This window comes from Neodiprion lecontei, chromosome 1, assembly GCF_021901455.1.
Source record: "Neodiprion lecontei isolate iyNeoLeco1 chromosome 1, iyNeoLeco1.1, whole genome shotgun sequence".
In the NCBI taxonomy this organism is placed as follows: domain Eukaryota; kingdom Metazoa; phylum Arthropoda; class Insecta; order Hymenoptera; family Diprionidae; genus Neodiprion; species Neodiprion lecontei.
Window position 1 is genome coordinate 3870175 of NC_060260.1, and position 19141 is coordinate 3889315.

A 19141-nucleotide genomic window follows, 5' to 3' on the forward strand; every position below is an offset into this window, starting at 1 on the left:
GTAGCTGTACGACTGTTCGTTATCGGTAAGGCTACAGTTACCCGCAGAAAAGTTACTTACAGTCGAGTTTGTACGCGGAGAATTTCCCCGGAAAAAATAAAGAAATAAAACTCACAACATGGGAATGACATAAAATTTGTTTATAAAATGGCAATGTAAAATATTAAAATGCTTATTGGAATCGGAAGGTGCGTTGTCGAATACGCGCGTGATATATTCACTGGCATTGACGACCGACGAGTTTATAAAATAAATTTTCATAGAAATTAAATTAATAACAGAATGTTTCATTGCAAAAGCGGTTGAGTTACGTGTCAAATCAGAGACACGACACGGAATAAAGATTTGTTACAAAAGACAAACGCGTTAAACCCGACCTTTGTACTTGTAAAAATTACAGCTGAATCTAATTCCGTAAGTGAAAGCGGTGTCGACTGTATACGGTAACTGCTGACCTGGCAAAATACCTGTCGAGACACCGCGTACTTCATTCGGTTACGGAATTAGCCAAGTGATAATCCTCCGCGCTCCGTAAGAACACCGTTTCCCTGATCGCGTTTTGCAATACCAGCGAACAATCAACAAATTAACATCATCAACAACAACGGATTATCGAACCCCTAAGGAATTTACCTTTTATCCACAAATCCGGAAGATGAACATCCTTTTAACGGCGATTTTGACGGTACTAGGATGGCTGGCCATGTGGTATCGTTCCAGACGTCGAATGCTGAAGTTGATAGAAAAGATTCCGGGACCATGGGCTCTGCCGCTTCTTGGTAATGTGATCGAATTGAACGTCGACCACGATGGTGAGTTTGTGAAAAATCGAACGTATCTTTATTTTAAATGTGATATTGCTCTGTATTGGAACGATTATACTTCAGAATTGTTCCAACGTCTGATGGGGATGCAACTGTTCTGGGGTCGGAACGAAGGAATCAACAAAGCGTGGCTAGGCACAACACCCTACGTCTTCCTGAGCAAGGCATCAACCGTGGAACCGATCCTCGGAAGCAGTCGTCACTTGGCCAAGAGTAAGGACTACAGATTTCTCCAACCTTGGCTAGGCACGGGACTGCTGACAAGCTCCGGTAAGGTTGATCGACGACCTGAAAACAACTCGAAATCGTTATTGAACGTTCGATCCCAGATATCTGTTCCCTCGTTTCCAGGAAAGAAATGGCACTCTCGGCGAAAGATCCTCACACCGACGTTTCACTTCAAAATATTGCAAGACTTCGTCGACATATTTTCGGAACAGACGGAGATACTGGTAGAGAAAATGTCGAAGGAAGCGGGCAAGGGCTCGTTCAACATATTTCCCTACATTACTCACTGCGCTTTGGACATTATTTGTGGTGAGTTTCAGGTAACCTCTGGCCTGGCATTGTACATTAAAATCGTACAAACGACAGACTTTTTCCAGAGACTGCCATGGGACGTCGCGTCTACGCCCAGGATGACAGCGAGAGTGTTTACGTCAAGGCAGTTTATGAGTGAGTAGCCGCAACCTTTCAACTGAAATTCATGTTTTATCAACTTGCATTCGTATCGTGTAAGGTAATGGGGGAGGTAAGAATTTGATTAAGCAATTTAACATACATCCGTACAGAATGGGAGGTATCGTCCAGACTCGTCAAGCTACGCTCTGGTATCATCCCGATTGGTTGTTTCGTCTGACGTCCTTCTACAAGAAGCATCAAAATAACCTTAAGATATTACACAAATTTTCCATGAAGGTGAGGCAAGAAATTGAGCAACGTACGAGCACGTAGTTGGTAAATTGTAAACACATGTTACGATATCGTTAACAGGTAATTAGTGAGAGGAGACAGGTGATCGAGGACCGACTTGCGGAAATCGAATACGACAAAGGTACCTTATTAGAAAGCACGACTTGCCTCACCTCTTCGTTTCACAATCCAGTCTTTCTTTTGTAGAACAGTGCGTAAACAAGAAACTAGCCTTCCTCGACCTACTGATCGAAGCATCTCGAGGTGGAACTCTCCTCTCGGACGAAGACATTCGGGAGGAGGTTGACACGTTCATGTTCGAGGTAAACGAACCGACATTTTTGAAAATAATTTCACAATGATTCTTCATTAAAGCCGTGCACATTTTCAGGGCCACGACACGACTTCGTCCGCGATGAGTTGGACGCTGTTTCTACTAGGCTGTCATTCTGAAATACAGGTAAACGAGATTAGCTGAAAGCTGAGAATACGGCTAGATTTAAAAATTTTTCACCAACCATGGACCCTTCAAATTTCCCATTTTGAAAGGAAAAAGTCGTCGCGGAATTGGAGGAAATATTTGGCGAAGGTAATTCTGAACGAAGACCGTCCATGCAAGACTTGCACGCAATGAAGTATTTGGAAAGATGCATCAAGGAAGCTTTGCGACTGTATCCAAGCGTTCCTTTACTCGCTCGACAAGTCTCGGTGGATACTAAAATCGGTAAAGCACTCGACGACGTTGCGACGGACTAGCAGGGACTTTCGGAAACGGAAAATATTATACATTTTTTCTATTTTTCAAGGAAAGTACGTCGTTCCCAGAGGAACCACAGCCATAATCGCTGTCCCCATGCTACATAGAGACTCCAAAGTCTTTCCGAACCCTGAATGCTTTGACCCGGATCGATTTCTACCAGAGAACATGATCGGCAGGCATCCTTACGCTTATTTACCGTTCAGCGCCGGGCCGAGGAATTGCATAGGTAAAATCATAAATCAATTGATGGCCTGGTAGGAAGCCCAAAATCGTTTAAAGTTGATAATTGAATTTTACTTTAGGACAAAAATACGCCATTTTGGAAGAAAAAGCTGTGCTATCAGGAGTGCTACGAAAATACAAAATCGAAGCCGCGTGTCGCAGAGAGGATATCATTGTTAGCGGAGAACTTGTTACCAGAGCGAAACACGGTTTGGTAGTAAAAATAACCGCACGAAAAAAAATCTGACACACATCTCAATTAACGGAACCTGTGTACAACAGGATGTCAATAATTCTATTATTACCGCTATCTTGTGACGCGAAGTTGTACGCATCTTGTCTCAGATGGCGGAAAGAAATAAGAAAATTTTATTCGTAACGTAACAGCGTAAATCCAATTTTTACATTATAAATCCTCCCCATTTCCCTTGTTCTACAATTATCGATTTGAAATTTGAAATATTGCACGAACCGATCGAACGTTGTTCAAATACTTTGATTTAATTAGATCAATCAGGACTTGTTTGAAGTTGTAACAGAATAAACCAGCCAAATGAATAAATTTTAGTAGAAACTGCGTGGTATACGTAACATGGTATAAAAGAAATCAGGGCCGTTACAACATTGGTATAATCGGTGCACACGCGACATACCGACTCATTCGTTCAATAACAACGTTAAGGAACATTCTAAGGGATGTCGCTGCCGACAGATAAAGTAGATCGCGATACCTGGTAACAATATTCCGAACTATCCTCGTCACACATGCGTGTCCCTGCCACATCTGAGTAGAAACGCTGGCCAATGATTTTTGGTTAGTGTCAAACAATAGTTGTACCACAATATTTATTTGCAACAAGAACCGAACAGTATCGTTAGTGAAACAGACAACAAGAAAAAAATACAAAACGATAGTACAATATACAATATTGACATATCGAAAGAATAATAAAAAAAAAAACTGCAAGATAACCGCCGGGCTCTGCTACTTGTTGAAAACCGTGTCGGCGTAAAGGTCGACTCGGGGCAGATAGATATACATTTGACGTTTGGAGCCTGACAGAGAGATAATCCCGTTTATAAATGGCTTTGTTATTTACGAGCATGTGGGACTCGACGATGTTTTTGAGCACGTTAACGCCAAAATTTTACGTCGCTCTTACCGGGACCTCGTCTCTGATATCCGGATTGATACTGATATTCGAGTGGTGGTATTTCCGTAAATACGGTACATCCTTCATCGAGCAAGTATCCCTGAATCACATATCACCCTGGATAGGTGGTGGAGATACAGCGAGCGATAGCAACAGTCCCAGTACGAACGGCTCTAGTATGTCGAACCAGCAGAACGTCCCGGAATGCAAGGTCTGGCGCAACCCGATAAACCTGTTCCGCGGCGCCGAGTACCAGAGATTTTATTGGGCAACCAACAAGGAACCGCTGACTTATTACGACATGAATCTCTCTGCGCAGGATCACCAGACGTTTTTTACCTGCGAAGGCGACACGGGTAAGGCGGAGTACGAAATAATGCAAACGGCTTGGAGAGAGCGGAACCCGGTAGTGAGAATAAAAGCGGCGCACAGCGCTTTGGAGCAAAATCCGGACTGTGCGCCGGCGTATATACTACTGGCCGAAGAAGAATCGACGACTATTCTGGAAGCTGAAAAGATACTGAAACAGGCGTTAAAGGTCGCAGAGAATAATTATCGAAAGTCTCAAAATACCCAGCACCAGGGATCGGTAGCTGAGGCGATGCACAGGAGAGATACCAATGTTTTGATTTATATAAAAAGACGGTTAGCTATGTGCGCCAGAAAATTGGGTAAATTGAAAGAGGCGGTAAAGATGTTCAGGGATCTCACAAAGGAAGTACCTCCGATAATGAACGTACTCAATATTCACGAGAATCTAATCGAAGCTCTGTTAGAAATGCAAGCATACGCCGATGTTCAAGCGGTGCTGGCAAAGTACGACGACATTAGTCTACCAAAATCCGCCACTATTTGCTACACTGCGGCTTTACTGAAGGCCAGGCTTGTGGCGGATAAATTTTCACCTGATATAGCAAGCAAGAGAGGATTAACGACCGCAGAAATGACCGCAGTCGAAGCAATTCACAGAGCAGTCGAATTCAATCCACACGTTCCGAAATATTTACTAGAAATGAAGCCCCTCATTTTACCACCCGAACATGTACTAAAAAGAGGCGACTCTGAGGCTATTGCCTACGCATTTTTCCACATCGCGCACTGGAAACAGATGGAAGGAGCTTTAAACTTGTTACACTGTACGTGGGAAGGCACATTCAGAATGTTACCTTACCCGTTGGAAAGGGGACATTTGTTTTACCCTTATCCAACTTGTACAGAGTGTGCGGATAGGGAACTCCTACCTTCCTTCCATGACGTTAGTGTTTATCCAAAAAAAGAATTACCATTCTTCATTTTATTCACAGCTGGCCTCTGTTCCTTTACAGCATTGCTCGCCCTCTTAACCCATCAGTACCCGGACACGATGGGTGTTGTCGCTCGTGCTATGCTGGCATGGCTCTCTCTTCCATTTTATTATGTCTTAGACAAGCTAGAGGCTGTCCTCCCTTCCAACTTATTGCAACAGCTCTCTAGAATTTGAAACAGTTATTAGTTGTTTTTTTCTTTCCTTTTTTTTTTTTTTGTTTACAATTAAGTCCTGATGTGATATTTTTACAATGCTGAAACAATTTTTTTTTTTTCCTCGTCTCTTCTTCCTTCTTATATTCATCATTTTCCCTGCCGAAACACAAGTGTTCCAACTATTTATAATTAACATTTGTTCACTTAATATTGTAAGAGTCAATTAAACGTAATATTGTAAGATTTAAATGTACAAATATAATTGTCGAATATAATTTAATATCCGTTTCTTCTTTATTTCCACCCATATTACTTTAGTAGCATGTTAAAACGAACAAATTAAAGCAACATGCAGCTGATAGATAACACGTGCACAATGTGCCATTCCGTCATTGTACATTTTACTTACATAAAATTAGTACTTCTAATTATGTTTCGATGAAACATCAATTAGATAATTATTGTTATTTGACGCATGTGAAAACTATATCAATAATATGAAAAATAGCTTACGAGTGACACTACCTTACGCGTATTATTTATGAATGTAATAAATTCAGATCAAATAATCAGTACACATAATATTACAGGATTGTATCCGAGGACTCACTGTTTATAGTCCGATAATCGATGACAGGGGATCACGAGTTAACGGTAGAACGTGTTAGAAGAATTCAATATGGACTCATCATACTGTTTATTGTTGACATTCTCGAATTTATTAAAAAATACAATGGCGAATTACTTATCTTAAAGAAATATTCAGAAATACTGGAAGGGAAATAAGCCTGGTTATTTATGCAATTGGGAAACAGAATGTTACTCCCATCCATTAATTATTTGTAATTTTGAGTTACCGCCAATATCAGGTCGACGGTTTATTATGAGACTACCAAACAGTTGTGTAAGGTGTGTCAATTTCACCAGTATAATTTTTTCAAAACAGAAGATGAAATAAAATGTAATATAATTTTCAACTCATGTTAAAAGTTTCAAATAATGTTGGAAATATTAAAATACAAATTTTAGTATCAGCGCTAATGCCGATTGTGAGCACCGTTAAATACCAAAAATATTATGCGTATGATTAAAATGATCTCACTTGTGTGAAAATGAATTAATAAAATGAAAATCAACCAAAGTTATCTCTACACGTAAATAATTAATTAATATACTAAAATCGAACTGAAATCAATACAAAACTATTCTGCAGTAGCAATTATCTGGTCCAGTATTTGCGTAATATTTACAGATTATTTTCCCATAAAATTCGACTGAATTTTACTGAAATAAGGTAAGTGATAAGGGGAAGGTTGAGTGTGTTTATCATATTGAGGGCCGGCGCTTTCGTTTAAATTGTCCTGCGCGCCCTACTTTCATGGGTAATTGACAGGACCCATCAGTCTTACAAGAGTCTTTACTTCGTCACTATTCAAGTGACCTAAATTTAATTCAGTGAGGGTTGTTTTACACTTTCAGTGTAGTAGTATGTTCAATTGTTTAGAAACTAAGGATATTCCATATTTGTATTTTGTAATAATGTTATCATTACTATTATTATCATTATTCTTATTTTTATAATTATGATTTAGATGTAAAATATATATATACTAACACGGGAATATAATATGATCTACTAATTTCAGCGAGCTGCATTAAAATTTAGATTAAATATAGTTGCTAAATAATTTTTATTTACATGGCTTGTGCCTTTTCAAAATTTAATTCCACTATGCCAACAATAATTAATTAATTATTTCTCATTTAACCAATGTTTTATCAATCAAAGAAGGATTTTACACCGTTTTATTTGTTTTACTTTTTTTTTTTAAATCGACTTTCAACGTATTCTACTAAATTTTTACTAAGACTTTATGTCTAATAATAATAAAATGGGATAGATCATTTGGGTAGCAATGACGAACAATACATATAATTGCATCTTGAATTTATTACTATCATTATTATTATTATTAATATTATTATTATTACTACACTTTAATAATTAATAGAGCTCATGACGGAGTGAGAGAGAACAAGGCGTACCATTGATTGATAAAACTTTGCAAACTACCTGTATGATTTTACGGAAAATTTTAACACCGGTTAAAGTATATTTCGTTATATTATATCTTTACTATTGAAAATGCATTGCTAACATACTTAGGGTGATGTTAAAATATAATTCACAGTAAAGTTTTTAATTTCGCTGAGAATAATTGTAGTATAAAAAATTGAACGTGAAGACCAATTGATAAGCAAATTTAGGCTGTAGCGCAGTGACACAATAATCTTGAAAAAAATTTCAAGCACAGAGAAACTAGACGATTAAACTGTACCCATGCACATATAATAAAAATATATAAATAACTGCTAATGCGTGTAATTATATATTATATAATATTTATATATATATATATTATATGTATGAATACTTAGCAGTTCGGGATGGGGACAAAATCATAGAATTTTCAAAGCTTAAATTTTGTCACTTTACGATTGGTAGGTAGTTTACGATTGGCTTGCCTGTCCACCGTTAGACTTTTGACGGAGAAGAGAGATAAGACACTTGGAAGTCAGAGAGCCCAGGCCCCTCACACTCTGGGCTTACTCACCATGACTTGGATTTGTTTTCACACAATCATCTTCAATCGTTAAATAATTAATCCTTATATATTTTATACTATTTACATACGAAATTAACTTGTTATACGATATCTTTCACTTCGGATCAAAATTTATCTAACCAAATATTTTCTAAATCGATCATTTTGGCATAGCTTTGCAATTATCAATGTAGCTAGACTCAGTCCACTACGTTACTGAATAAGAAAGAAGTAAAAATTTTAAGTTTCATTTCGTTATTGATATCCAGTTAATTTAATTTTATGCTTTAGTTTTTTTGTCGGCTTTATCTCTTAGTATTCCTTATTAAGCCTGCGACGTTAAATTGTAATATTATGTATAATAATATTAAATGTATAATAATAGGAAAAAATTTTTGAGTATTCGTCTCCAAATCTTAGTAATCTTAGCCCCAGCCCTGAAAAACTATTAGGATTATTATTAGTTTTCAGATATTTCTTTCTTACTGCGACTTTTTCACTCAGATGAAAGACTCAACAGTTATATAACGTTATGGTAATGTTATTTATTGCCGAGTACTAACTACGACCCAACAAGAATTCACTCTCATACTGTATGTACAAATTATAGGATTATCTTGCTGACGTTTCCAGCAATCATATAAAATCACTACAGTCAAAACCATCACTGCACTAAATTTGACCAATTTTTCACCATTCCTACATATTAAGGCACCTCCAACAAATTACTCTGTTGTACAAAACGGATCTATAGGTTCAGCATGTAAGTATCCGTCTAAAAAATCGGCACTATAGTATAGCTACCTTTTTGTAATTGTAATTTGCGGTGTCACTCGAGTGTTTTCGTCGCTTGTAATCACGTTGTATTTGTTTTTTCATATTATTTTTTCTTTTTTCTTATAAAGAGTCGCATTTATCTTCGTACAAGCAATCAAAGATTGGCCGTTTATCAGATTTCCATGCAAACTTTAATCTTCTCAATTCAATTTTTAGTGATTGTATAACACGTTGTGTACGCGATTTGTAAACGTAGAAATAACACAATGATCCTTACACACACACACACACGCGAGCGCGCACGTACACACACACACAAACACACACACGCACGCACGCACACGCTCAGGCACACGCGCGCACACAAACACACACACACACACACAGTGGCTAAAATTCGATCTGCTCATTAAAGTGTTCCGTTAGTGAAGTACTGGAAATGATCGTATAATTTTGTTGACCAAGAACCGATGCTACCTTTAACAAGATCTTCCACATGTCGTCGCAGCTGATCTTCGGTCAAACTCAAGTGAAATCGATTTTTTAATCCCTGTACAGTCGCTGCACCGCTACGGAAACACGGAAGTTGAGAACCTGCCAAGGAAAAAAATATCATAAATAGAACAAGTGCGACGATGAACACAAATATATGTAAATCTCAATCCAGTACAGTTCAGCATAATTACCAGATCTCATAATCTCAACCAGACTGAGAATCTTGTCCATATGTTTGCGAGCTGCGACCAAACCTTGAAGGATAAGGATTTTGAAGTAGTTAAACATGTCCGATCTGTCGCCACCCATGACTTCCACAAACTCGGGAGTGAGCTTGAATGGGGACGTTTCAAAACCAATGTTGCGAGGTGATGCGGAAAGCATGAAGCCAAAGTCAATATGAATAAGATGACCATCGCTGTGTAGAAGAATATTTCCGTTGTGACGATCTTTGACTTGTATCAGATAACTAACAAGACAATATGCGGCACAGCTTTCCACAAAATTTCGTTGGGCTGTGAGGAAGCCTTCCGAGGTACGAGGGCCGAATTCTCGTTCAAAGTACTGCAGCAATGTCAGTTGGCAATGTTTCTTTACTTGATGAACCGAGACTGTGTTCAGAATGGGCTCTATAAAACCGCTATCATCGGATAGACAAAGTATGCTGTAAATATGAAAAAATACAAATGTTAGTTGTAAATTACACAAAATATATATTTTTTTTTTTAATTGGTTGGAAATTTGAGAAAACATTGAATTGTAATTCAAAATTTCAGTCAAACCTACTTGTATGGTCTGACCCACAATGGGACGTGTTCTTCCTGCCAGATTTTTTGGAGCATGGATAATAATTGTGAGGCAAGAAGTTCTTGCCGAAAATCGTCCCCGTATTTCACTATAACGGCGAGTAGCTGCCAAGACGCAAAGTGGCCGTAAGGGCTAGTAGCCCTGATACGTCGCTGCTTCAGATCCCAGGGTTCCTTAAGAGCTGCTGCTGAAGGGTCTTCACGATCATAGTTGAATGTGGAACTTGGGGTAGAAGCCATCTGAGATAAACGCCTTTTTATGTCTCCCGGAATAAAATTTGGTTCGCGACTATCAGACGATTCTTGACTCAGCTGCGATATAGTATCTCTATCCACTGGCTTTCGTAGTTGTAAATACTGAAAGGTGGAAATAAACGTTGCTAAAACTAGGTGGCATATTTTACTAAATCGCTTCTAATCGATTCAAGTGTAATTTAACTTCACCTGTTCTGATATTTCTTCATCCTCCTGACTCCAGCAATCATTGGGATCATCTTCAGTGGAATTGAATGTTGCATTGATGCTCGCCTGAGCAGTTGTGTTGTTTACATCAACTCCAGATTGTCTCAGCGTTGATAAAGTAGATGTTTGAGCTTCTGCAGATGTAATGTTCGAGGAATTCGTAACATTTGTCTGTTCTTCCGCGGTGAGATTTTCCTCGGACTTTGTATGTCTCAGAGAACTGCCCATAATCTTTGGGGGTACTGGTGAAGTATGGATATCTTCGACTTCCAACACTTCAACGTAGATGATATAAGGAGCCTTGAATAAAGTTGATGCTTATTTGTTATTCAATTCACAGAGAGAAAGTTTGATTGTTCATCTTATTATTGCACGGAAATATAAAACGACCTTTCACTTTGCTACATCATTCGAATAGAAAATGTTAAAAATTACAGGAGACAAACAGCGTTGATGGTACGGACGCAACGTAGATATGGAATAGGATATAACTTGTTAGTAAGCGTCTAAAAGAATAAAATAAAAATAATACAGTGCCTTTCTAAACATAGGCAATCACTCTAGAATATAATAGACTTCTTTTCGATATATAAAAAAGAAATACATCATATGCTCACCCTGTCCTTGCTGTTTAAAATAGCTGCAGACTGCGATGGCACTCTAACAATGTGATGTGGTACAGAACTGTATAGAGGTATCCACACACGTGCAGGAAGATTCAGGTTAATGGCATTCAACTCTGCAGCCAGTTGTACGATTTTTCCTTCTTTGGTCGGAATAGTGCCGAGTAATTTACCGATTGAGATAAGTGACTGGATAAATTCGTACTCCGGAGCTAGTCGAGGTGCCTACAAATAATTTCGACTTAAATAAATATTCATTTTTCTGTATCATCAATATTACTACATGATAAAGTATCGTTGTGCGTATTGCAAGCTTACACTTGTGTCAATAAAAGGCTGTTAAATCGTGACACTGGAGTGAATGTGAGGTAAAACGATATTAATCGAATCAACTGAATATACTTACGCCACAGAAGCAATCAGTTTTTTGACCACGCAAGTCATTGACTATACCCTGACATGAATCGAAACAGGTACAGCCATTATCGAATGCTCGTCCAGAACTCAGATCTCCCAAGCTCACTTTGTTTATTAACCCTAAAAATGGAGGGTTGTTTTTTTTTTTTTATGAAAACTCAGCTTAGGAGTTCAGTTAATCGCATATTTGTCTACGCGTTTTGAGCTGTAGGAAATATTTTAAACTTACCGGAATGACTGCGACGAAGAGCTTGGAAAAGTCCAGTAGCGTCGGACTGCGATCTTTGATGAGTTTTTTTATTTGGTGAAGTGACAAATTGTATGGATGGCAGTGGCGGCGGTAAAGGAACATGTTGACCAGAAACACGCTGCCGCCGACTGACTTCGTTTTCTTTTGGCCTACAGATTTTAATACAGTTGAATGACGACAGCTATCGACATCTCCGTACCTAAATTGTTATGCCCAGCGAAAAGTACGCAGATATTATATTTTTCTATGTGAACTCACCTAAGCTCGTCCGACAGAATAAGATTCTTCAATTTTGTTCCGTGAGACTTCTTTTTGGAGGGAAGGTGAGCATCTGAGCTGTACGCATCCAGTAGCCACGCACACTTCAACGAGAAGTCTGCTGACCGTCTACACCTATCAAATTCCATAATGTTGATGTTGCAAAACGACAATATTGAACAATTCATATACTTTCAATAAAATATATTTCCTCAAGTATTTACCTATGGACAAGATATGGGTGGATAACTTCTGCAACATCGTGCATTTGTATGTACATTGAAACGAGCTGCGGTAAATAAAAATCCACCTCGTTGTCAGGGAAACTGAACAATTTGTTACCTGGAAATGTAATTAGAACAAATGTTTACTATGGTAAGAAAAGCACAGCACTTATCAATATGAATAAGAAATTAACTTAGATGAATTTTTGGGACATCAAAAGTTTCCTACACTTGTTTACTGTTTCGAAATATCAGTGGTTGACATTTAGATTTCTCAGAATTAGCCTATCATAATAAAGTGAAAGTAAAAGTGCCAGTCATAAAGCAAGAACCGCATTATTTATTCAAATCTTCAGAAACTGGTAGGACTGCTCTAAAAAGAAGTAATTTGAAAATTCGTCAAAAATATTACAGTTGAATGATTTGTTGCTGAAAAATATGATTGAAGTTGGAAACATTATTGTAAAGATGGATGTTTAGGAAAAATTGTTACTTTGCAACTTTAGGATTTTCCGGAATTTGGCAAATTAAGCAAAAAAATACTCATATTTCATGAATCCTTCTTCAGAGTCATTCTAAAAATGCTATATGGTGATATTTTTTCCCCAATATTGGGTACATTAATGTTATCAACTCAAGACTCTCATTAAGAAACTATTACGAAGCACAATTCTCTGAAAACTTTATTCCTTCAAAAAATTTTTTCCTTTTCGCTATCTCGCACCTATCCATCTAGCTCTTCTCTTTATGCAGAAAACATTTACAGAGTTGTTTGTTTATCTGGTTACCATAAACAATGTTCAATGAAGATGCTAATGAAATCGCGTTACTACCATTTATTTTAATTAAAACTTCTTTCCAATCATGAATACGTATGCGTTAAATTATAAGTAAAATAACACCGTTTCTCTAATAGAGAGATAAGAACGAAAAAAAGCTATTTTTGATACAGACCGTTTTAAGACCGGTTAAACGTAATCAACAAACAGTGACTCACCCAAGTAGCTCTGCACTCCAGGCTCCTTGGAATTGAAGAGATAAGAAATGGCCATAGACATGTCAAATACTTGGCTCTCAAATAACCTCAGCAAGCATCCTTTAGAAGATTTTGGTTGGGCCAAAGTCTCTTGCCTACAGACTTCAAGCTGTCTCTTGGTCAGTTTAGTCTCTGGTTGACCTGTGCCGCAGCACAAAGTGATCGCAGCATCAGCCAGATCATTTTGCAAAGCGTTGACATGGAGGGTATGTCTACATACAACTTGACCACTATCATTGTTTTTCATAGAGTCTTTGGAGGAACAATCACCGCAGCATAATTCTTTGGAAGTAAAATCTCCCTGCCGGCGGTCTCTAACATCTTTGGAGTTCAAATTTTTGGGTTCACTGTCGTCAAAACTGTCCGCAACATCGTCGTCCTCCTCCTCTTCCCGACCGTTACAAACTTCTTTAGTTAAACAAACACTAGGCACTAGTTCGACACAAGAATTTGACACAGCACTCATATCCCCATCCACAACGTCGACACTGTCCAAATCACCAGCTTGCGAACGTGCAGAGTCCAAACTCTCTCTACTGTGCAAATGTTCCACGCTGGATTCCCTCGTTGTCGCATTAGCCGTATCGCTGGCACCGCTTTCCGAACCGCACAAAATACCAGAGTCGTCAGATCCAAGACTTGCAAGGTCTTCGCGTTCTCTGTTGTGCCCCTTTATCGACGGAACGACGATCGCCGACGGAGTAGGATTTGCCTCGCATTCGGGACTCGGAGTTACGTCGACTTCTGGAATTCTTTGAAGAGCCGAATCCAGGCTACGATTTCTGTGATGCATCGTTAGTGTAGCCGATGTGGCCTGAGGTACCGGCGGCAAAAGGATTCCCATAGATCTATATTAAAAGAGAAAATGAAAACATATAGGTTTCGTCATGCCGACAACCAAACTTCGCTGAAAAACGAAAAAGCACAAATTTTACCTGAAGTCGAGGCTGAGGTTCCTTTGATGCGTACTGAGTCTGTTTCGCACGCTAATCGGTGGGTTAGGCCTGCCGTGCACGGGAGGAACATTGTAACCGGTTAATTTTTGCCTCTTGACATGAGCCACAGTCTCCAGGCGGGTCAAACCACCGTTGGATCCAGTTACAGCAGCTATTTCGCTCATGCTAACATATGACGAGCAACGGCTCAGCCAACAGTCATCTAAAGCTCATTTTGCCACTATACCTAGGAAAATAAAGCACAGTTGTTACAAAACTGTCTACAGAATTTTCTCAGGTATGTCGTCAGTGTCGTTATCCGCCCTTTGATTTCTGTTTTTAAACTCGACAACATTCGAGGCGATAATTTTTCAATTGCTTCAGAAATAATACTTTCAATTGAAATTCTGTTATATTACTATGCTAAGTTCCCTTCATCGTTGTGTATCAATGTTATACAATTGACACGATAAAAAATAGAAATATTTGTTAATTAAGTTTATCAATAATCACATTAGTTTGGTTAGTTAAGAAAAATCACTTGTGCTTCGATAATAATTTAATACAAATGTTATTCTTAATTAACCGATTATTTTTTAACCATCCTGGGTAATAATTGATGGTGGAAAAATTCTCAGGCCACACCTAATGTCATATATTACAAATGTTTTACGAACGTAAGAGTTCCACTGAACTAAAGATCAAAGAATTCGTAACGCTGAAAAACACGATTTGACATTTGTGAACACATACTGGATACATAAAACAGCCACAAATGATTTACAAACTAGCGAGAGTCAAAAGAAACCCGAATGATCGGGAAAACGAATTTTAGGTTCAAAATCAATCATAAACACCAAATAAGTGTTTAACGGGCATTTGAGACATTGTTTTTAATTTTACTCCGTATTGCAGATATGCTCTAACGTTGAAGAACGCGGTAGTGGTAAATCGCGTAGGAAAAATGAGAGAGAGAGAGAGAGAGAGAGAGGGAGAGAGATAGTCGAAAGATAGTTGTGCGACCATTTGGACGATATACAAATAATCCGGTATATTTACGGACTGCTAGAAAGGATCAAGAAACGAAATTTAACGTTTGGCTGACAAGTGTAGAATGTGAAAGTAACGAGGATACTGGACTAAATCTAGGCTACACGGCATTCCTTGCGTGGTGTTTCGCCTCGGTCTTCCAACATCCCGAAGGCAATGGGTGTGCCGGTGTTGACAATTAAATTCCACCCTACGGAGGTCAGGCAGGCAAGCGAAGGGTTTGGCGTCCCTTGGCAATGCCGTAGTACGCGTAAACCGTAGTATAATACACATACATGCACGGTATACACGTACGCGCGTGCATGCGTACGTGTATGTATACTACGGAGGTATAAAATGCCTACCTTGTTTATCGAAAGCAAGGTTGTCCGTCAATCAGGAGAGCATCATCATCCGGAGCGTAGTGATAAAATGCGAAGAGAATGTGTATCCGAACGGAGTAAGAAAGAAATAAAAACCGATATCAAACCCACTCGCTGGAAACACAGATACACAAAAACGAAAACGAGACAAGATACGACCGCTGGCGCGATCCTTCCTTTCCAATGGCTGTCTGTCACTACCGTGTTGAATTCACGAACCTATCCCGTGAAAACTCTCGGTAAAAACGATCGACGATACGTGGACGAATACTCGACTATAAATATTAATACGACACTCCTTATCACTGTCTAACGACAATCGCACTACGAACAATTTACAACGAATACAGGACTAAAAAAAAAAAAACAGTGGTAAAATGACGCAGAGAGGAACGAGTTATGCCAACGCGAAAGGCAAGGCGACACACATTCGACTGCCTCTACGTCGGATCCACACACCTCGACGCACGGGTGCCAACTGAACGGGAGCGCAAAGTCCGGGCGGCGGTGTTGTCGGTTCGCGTTAAACCCAGATAACGTCGGAATGCGAAAACGCCACGAGCGTTTCACGAGGCTGGCTTGGGGAGCGCGTGCACTTTGATTGTCATCATTACCGAATAATCGTCCCCGCGTTTCCTTTTATCCGTCAGATTTCTACGAGGCGATTTGTTTCGCGTCTGGCGCCTCTTCGCCTCTGCTAACCGCGGCGTGGTTCGTTTGTTTTATGCCGCATACGCGTCAGCGTCACTGCGTAGAATTTTCGTCGCAGGTCCGCGTTACGTTGGTAGTAAGGAAAACCCACCGCGCTGGGTGTTTGGATGGGAAAGGTCATACAACCGCGAGTGCAGCTGCACCGAGCGAGAGAACAGCGCGATTGCCGCTGTGAAGTTTCGCCTCTCTTCGTCTCACTTTATTTTCTTCGAGTACCTATTTTGCTTTATTTTCAGCGATGAATCGCGGCTCTTAGTTTTCGGTACTCTTTTGTCAAGCGGTTTTCTCAGGATCGCGATCGTGTAGACAACGAAACGAAAAGAATGAAAAAAACGAAACTGGCAATTGACAATAATGTAATTTTTTTTTTTTATTTCTTTTTAAACCAACGACGCGATACGAATCGAGTATATCGGACACAGTTAGCTCGGTTGATTTTATCTCGGCTCGATATCCGTACGATACGCTGTAATACGACGCAAAATCTACGACGTGTGTGCTTCGCCGCTGTATAACTATATAATCTGTACCTATATGTATATATACAATCATCTTTGCGTATCTCTTGCGGTTGCTTCCAGAGATCTCCATCCGCCGAAATGTAAATTGATATTGTACGAATTAAAACAGCTCTTTTCTCCCACCGAGTGTAATTGTTATTATTATTGTTATTTTCAAAGATCCTTGACTCGAGATTTTTTTTCTTGTTTTTTTTTTTTACTCTTTCATTCGAGTTGTAAGACCCCCCCCCTCCCTCTGACACCGACACGTTTACCCACAAAATAATATGCGAGAATATGTGGAAGAAGACGAAGAAGATGGCAGCTGAATACAATATCGTGCGAGTTTATAGCTGCGTGTATTACAATAACGTCGTGGCGATGATTACCGGGCAATCCTGCCTTCTCTGCCCATACTTCCTGTAATTTCATACGCTTTCTACCTACCTGCTTCCACGGGTAGAGAGAGAAAGACAGCTCGAGAGAGAATATGTTAAAGCGCTTCACCCCGAGCAGCAATGGCTACAAGTAAACATTCTGTAATGTTCTGTACAATGGCTTATATACTCAAAAGCAATAGACACGGCTACCCGTTGTAACATGTAACATCGTAATCGCAATGTCACCGACAATGCCGTGCAACGATAAGGATCTGAAAACTAGACGCGACGGGATAAAAAGTGATCAATTCGAATCGAATCTTCCACTTTAATTACACTCCCCCTTACTTCGTTACTTAGGCATGAATTTAATACTATCCATATTCGAAAGTACGCTGCTACGAATGCCTAACTATTAGTTTCAAAAACGTTTCGAGAATTTTCTATCTTTCGGTTATAACGTCGAACGTTCATACATAACTAATAATCTATAGATAATTCTCAAAGAAGTTGAACCAATTGATCGAGTAATAAGCTCAAACGTCACTAAGCCCTTATACCTTGGACTCCGCGGCATCTGCGGGTCTTCTTCGTCCAGGTCAAAGAAATATTATTCCACAACTTTCCAGAGCGGCGAAAGTTACGTGCATATATATATATATATATATATATGTATGTATGTATGTATACATAATAACACGCAGCACATAAATTACAGCTACGCATACGCGTAATTACGTACCATGAAAGTCTGCCTAAAACAAAGATGCTGTTCTCGGAAGGTTTATTATATACACCCGAAACCGAATGAATTTTCCCTCGCTACTGTATAACCGAACCACCTTTGTGGCATTTGTATACACAGTAGCTTACACAACTTTGCATAAGGCATCGAGAAACACGTTGTGATGTACAATTATCATTCTACTCTCGTTGCGGTAACCGATCGATACAAACATTACCGGAAGAACGATGCCTTGGTTGTAAGTTGTATGCGTGTGTTACGATACAGCAATCGTGTTACTAAATAAGAACGAGGATCTTTAACGGTAGCATATACGAAACGGAAACGCGAGTGTAAACTTATGGAGTAAAAGAATTCCTTACAAAGAGGCTGGCGTAAAGAAAAATTCACAATCAAATTCATCCAGCGGAAGGCGAATAAAATAGAATAACGATACGGTGTAAAAATCACAAGCTTTAAGTTTTATCTCGATCTTACGTACATGGAGGAATTTATGCTTATCGTTAGTTGCTGCTGAGCGGATAAAAGAAAATCTTGAAAAACTGTCTGCGGCATACGATGTCGTTCAGAAATAGTTGCAGACAACGACGAACCTAGAATTCAAATCTTCGAAGTGCGAAACAGCGATGGTCACTAAAAGCTAAAAATAATCGATGCATCGATTAATCGAGTTCAAAAAAATAATCAAACACGACTCGATTGAATCGGTAAAAATTAAGCTATTAATCGATTAATTCCTATTTTTTTGAAACTGTGCATTTGAGACCAAAATTTCGAAAAATTTCAGTATGTATTTTAATAGCGGAAGTTTTTTTTGATAATTTATAATTTCATGAAAACTATGGAGGATGCCCGAAATTCTTAAAGAAAGAAAGTAAAATTATAATAGAGTTTGAAAACTTATACTCGATTAATCGGGATTATTTTTTATCATTCTGAGTGCGAGGTTTCTCAAATAAGATTGTCTGTACGCATACTTTAGTGCACAGAACTTACGCTAATCAATTTGCTAAACAGCCCGTCGCGTCGGTGAATTCTTACACACAATATTGCGTATGAAACATACTCTAAAGTTTATACACCGAGTACAAAAGCGTCTCGTTTCGCACCCGCGATCATAATACAATATCGACTTTACGGCTCAGTTTACACACACGCTGCAGCATTGAGG

The 19141-nt window shown here is 39.0% G+C and overlaps 3 protein-coding genes across 4 annotated transcripts; 2 read left to right on the forward strand and 1 right to left on the reverse strand.

Moving 5' to 3' along the window:
- The first annotated feature begins 477 nt into the window (after nt 1-477).
- Nucleotides 478-3350, forward strand: LOC107218809 (cytochrome P450 4c3). 2 transcript variants are annotated; one of them, XM_015656829.2, is made up of 11 exons: nt 479-812; nt 888-1094; nt 1176-1361; nt 1430-1499; nt 1616-1742; nt 1818-1878; nt 1944-2059; nt 2128-2196; nt 2286-2460; nt 2543-2722; nt 2799-3350. In XM_015656829.2, exons 1-11 carry the CDS (start codon nt 656-658, stop codon nt 2963-2965), a joined length of 1515 nt encoding a protein of 504 aa, XP_015512315.1. In that variant the 5' UTR covers nt 479-655; the 3' UTR covers nt 2966-3350. The 2 variants fall into 2 exon arrangements, with proteins under 2 accessions (XP_015512313.1, XP_015512315.1); XM_015656827.2 differs by having other exon boundaries at nt 478-812; nt 888-1361.
- A 159-nt stretch (nt 3351-3509) lies between these two features.
- LOC107218799 (protein ST7 homolog) lies at nt 3510-6271 on the forward strand. The gene has a single exon (XM_015656812.2). It carries the CDS (start codon nt 3802-3804, stop codon nt 5350-5352), a length of 1551 nt encoding a protein of 516 aa, XP_015512298.1. The 5' UTR covers nt 3510-3801; the 3' UTR covers nt 5353-6271.
- Nucleotides 6272-7266: 995 nt separating this feature from the next.
- LOC107218808 (phosphatidylinositol 4-kinase beta) lies at nt 7267-16104 on the reverse strand. Its single transcript, XM_015656825.2, has 12 exons — nt 15617-16104; nt 14223-14469; nt 13249-14135; nt 12252-12369; nt 12028-12162; nt 11749-11918; nt 11509-11639; nt 11097-11327; nt 10462-10779; nt 9998-10374; nt 9403-9875; nt 7267-9310 (listed from the first exon to the last, which is right to left on the reverse strand). The coding sequence occupies exons 2-12, from the start codon at nt 14405-14407 to the stop codon at nt 9126-9128; spliced, it is 3210 nt and encodes a 1069-aa protein (XP_015512311.1). The 5' UTR covers nt 14408-14469; nt 15617-16104; the 3' UTR covers nt 7267-9125.
- Nucleotides 16105-19141: the final 3037 nt, after the last annotated feature.

What these genes read in the sequence shown, in the direction of transcription:
- LOC107218809 (XM_015656827.2), top strand. Translation starts at nt 656, where the DNA reads ATGAACATCCTTTTAACGGCGATTTTGACGGTACTAGGATGGCTGGCC. An exon ending in GGAAATCGAATACGACAAAG is followed by an intron (nt 1,879 to 1,943) that starts GTACCTTATTAG and finishes TTTCTTTTGTAG; the next exon opens with AACAGTGCGTAAACAAGAAA. An exon ending in CTCGGTGGATACTAAAATCG is followed by an intron (nt 2,461 to 2,542) that starts GTAAAGCACTCG and finishes CTATTTTTCAAG; the next exon opens with GAAAGTACGTCGTTCCCAGA.
- LOC107218799 (XM_015656812.2), top strand. Translation starts at nt 3,802, where the DNA reads ATGGCTTTGTTATTTACGAGCATGTGGGACTCGACGATGTTTTTGAGC.
- LOC107218808 (XM_015656825.2), bottom strand. Translation starts at nt 14,407, where the DNA reads ATGAGCGAAATAGCTGCTGTAACTGGATCCAACGGTGGTTTGACCCGC. An exon ending in CACCCATATCTTGTCCATAG is followed by an intron (nt 12,163 to 12,251) that starts GTAAATACTTGA and finishes GGAATTTGATAG; the next exon opens with GTGTAGACGGTCAGCAGACT. An exon ending in AAACTGATTGCTTCTGTGGC is followed by an intron (nt 11,328 to 11,508) that starts GTAAGTATATTC and finishes AATTATTTGTAG; the next exon opens with GCACCTCGACTAGCTCCGGA.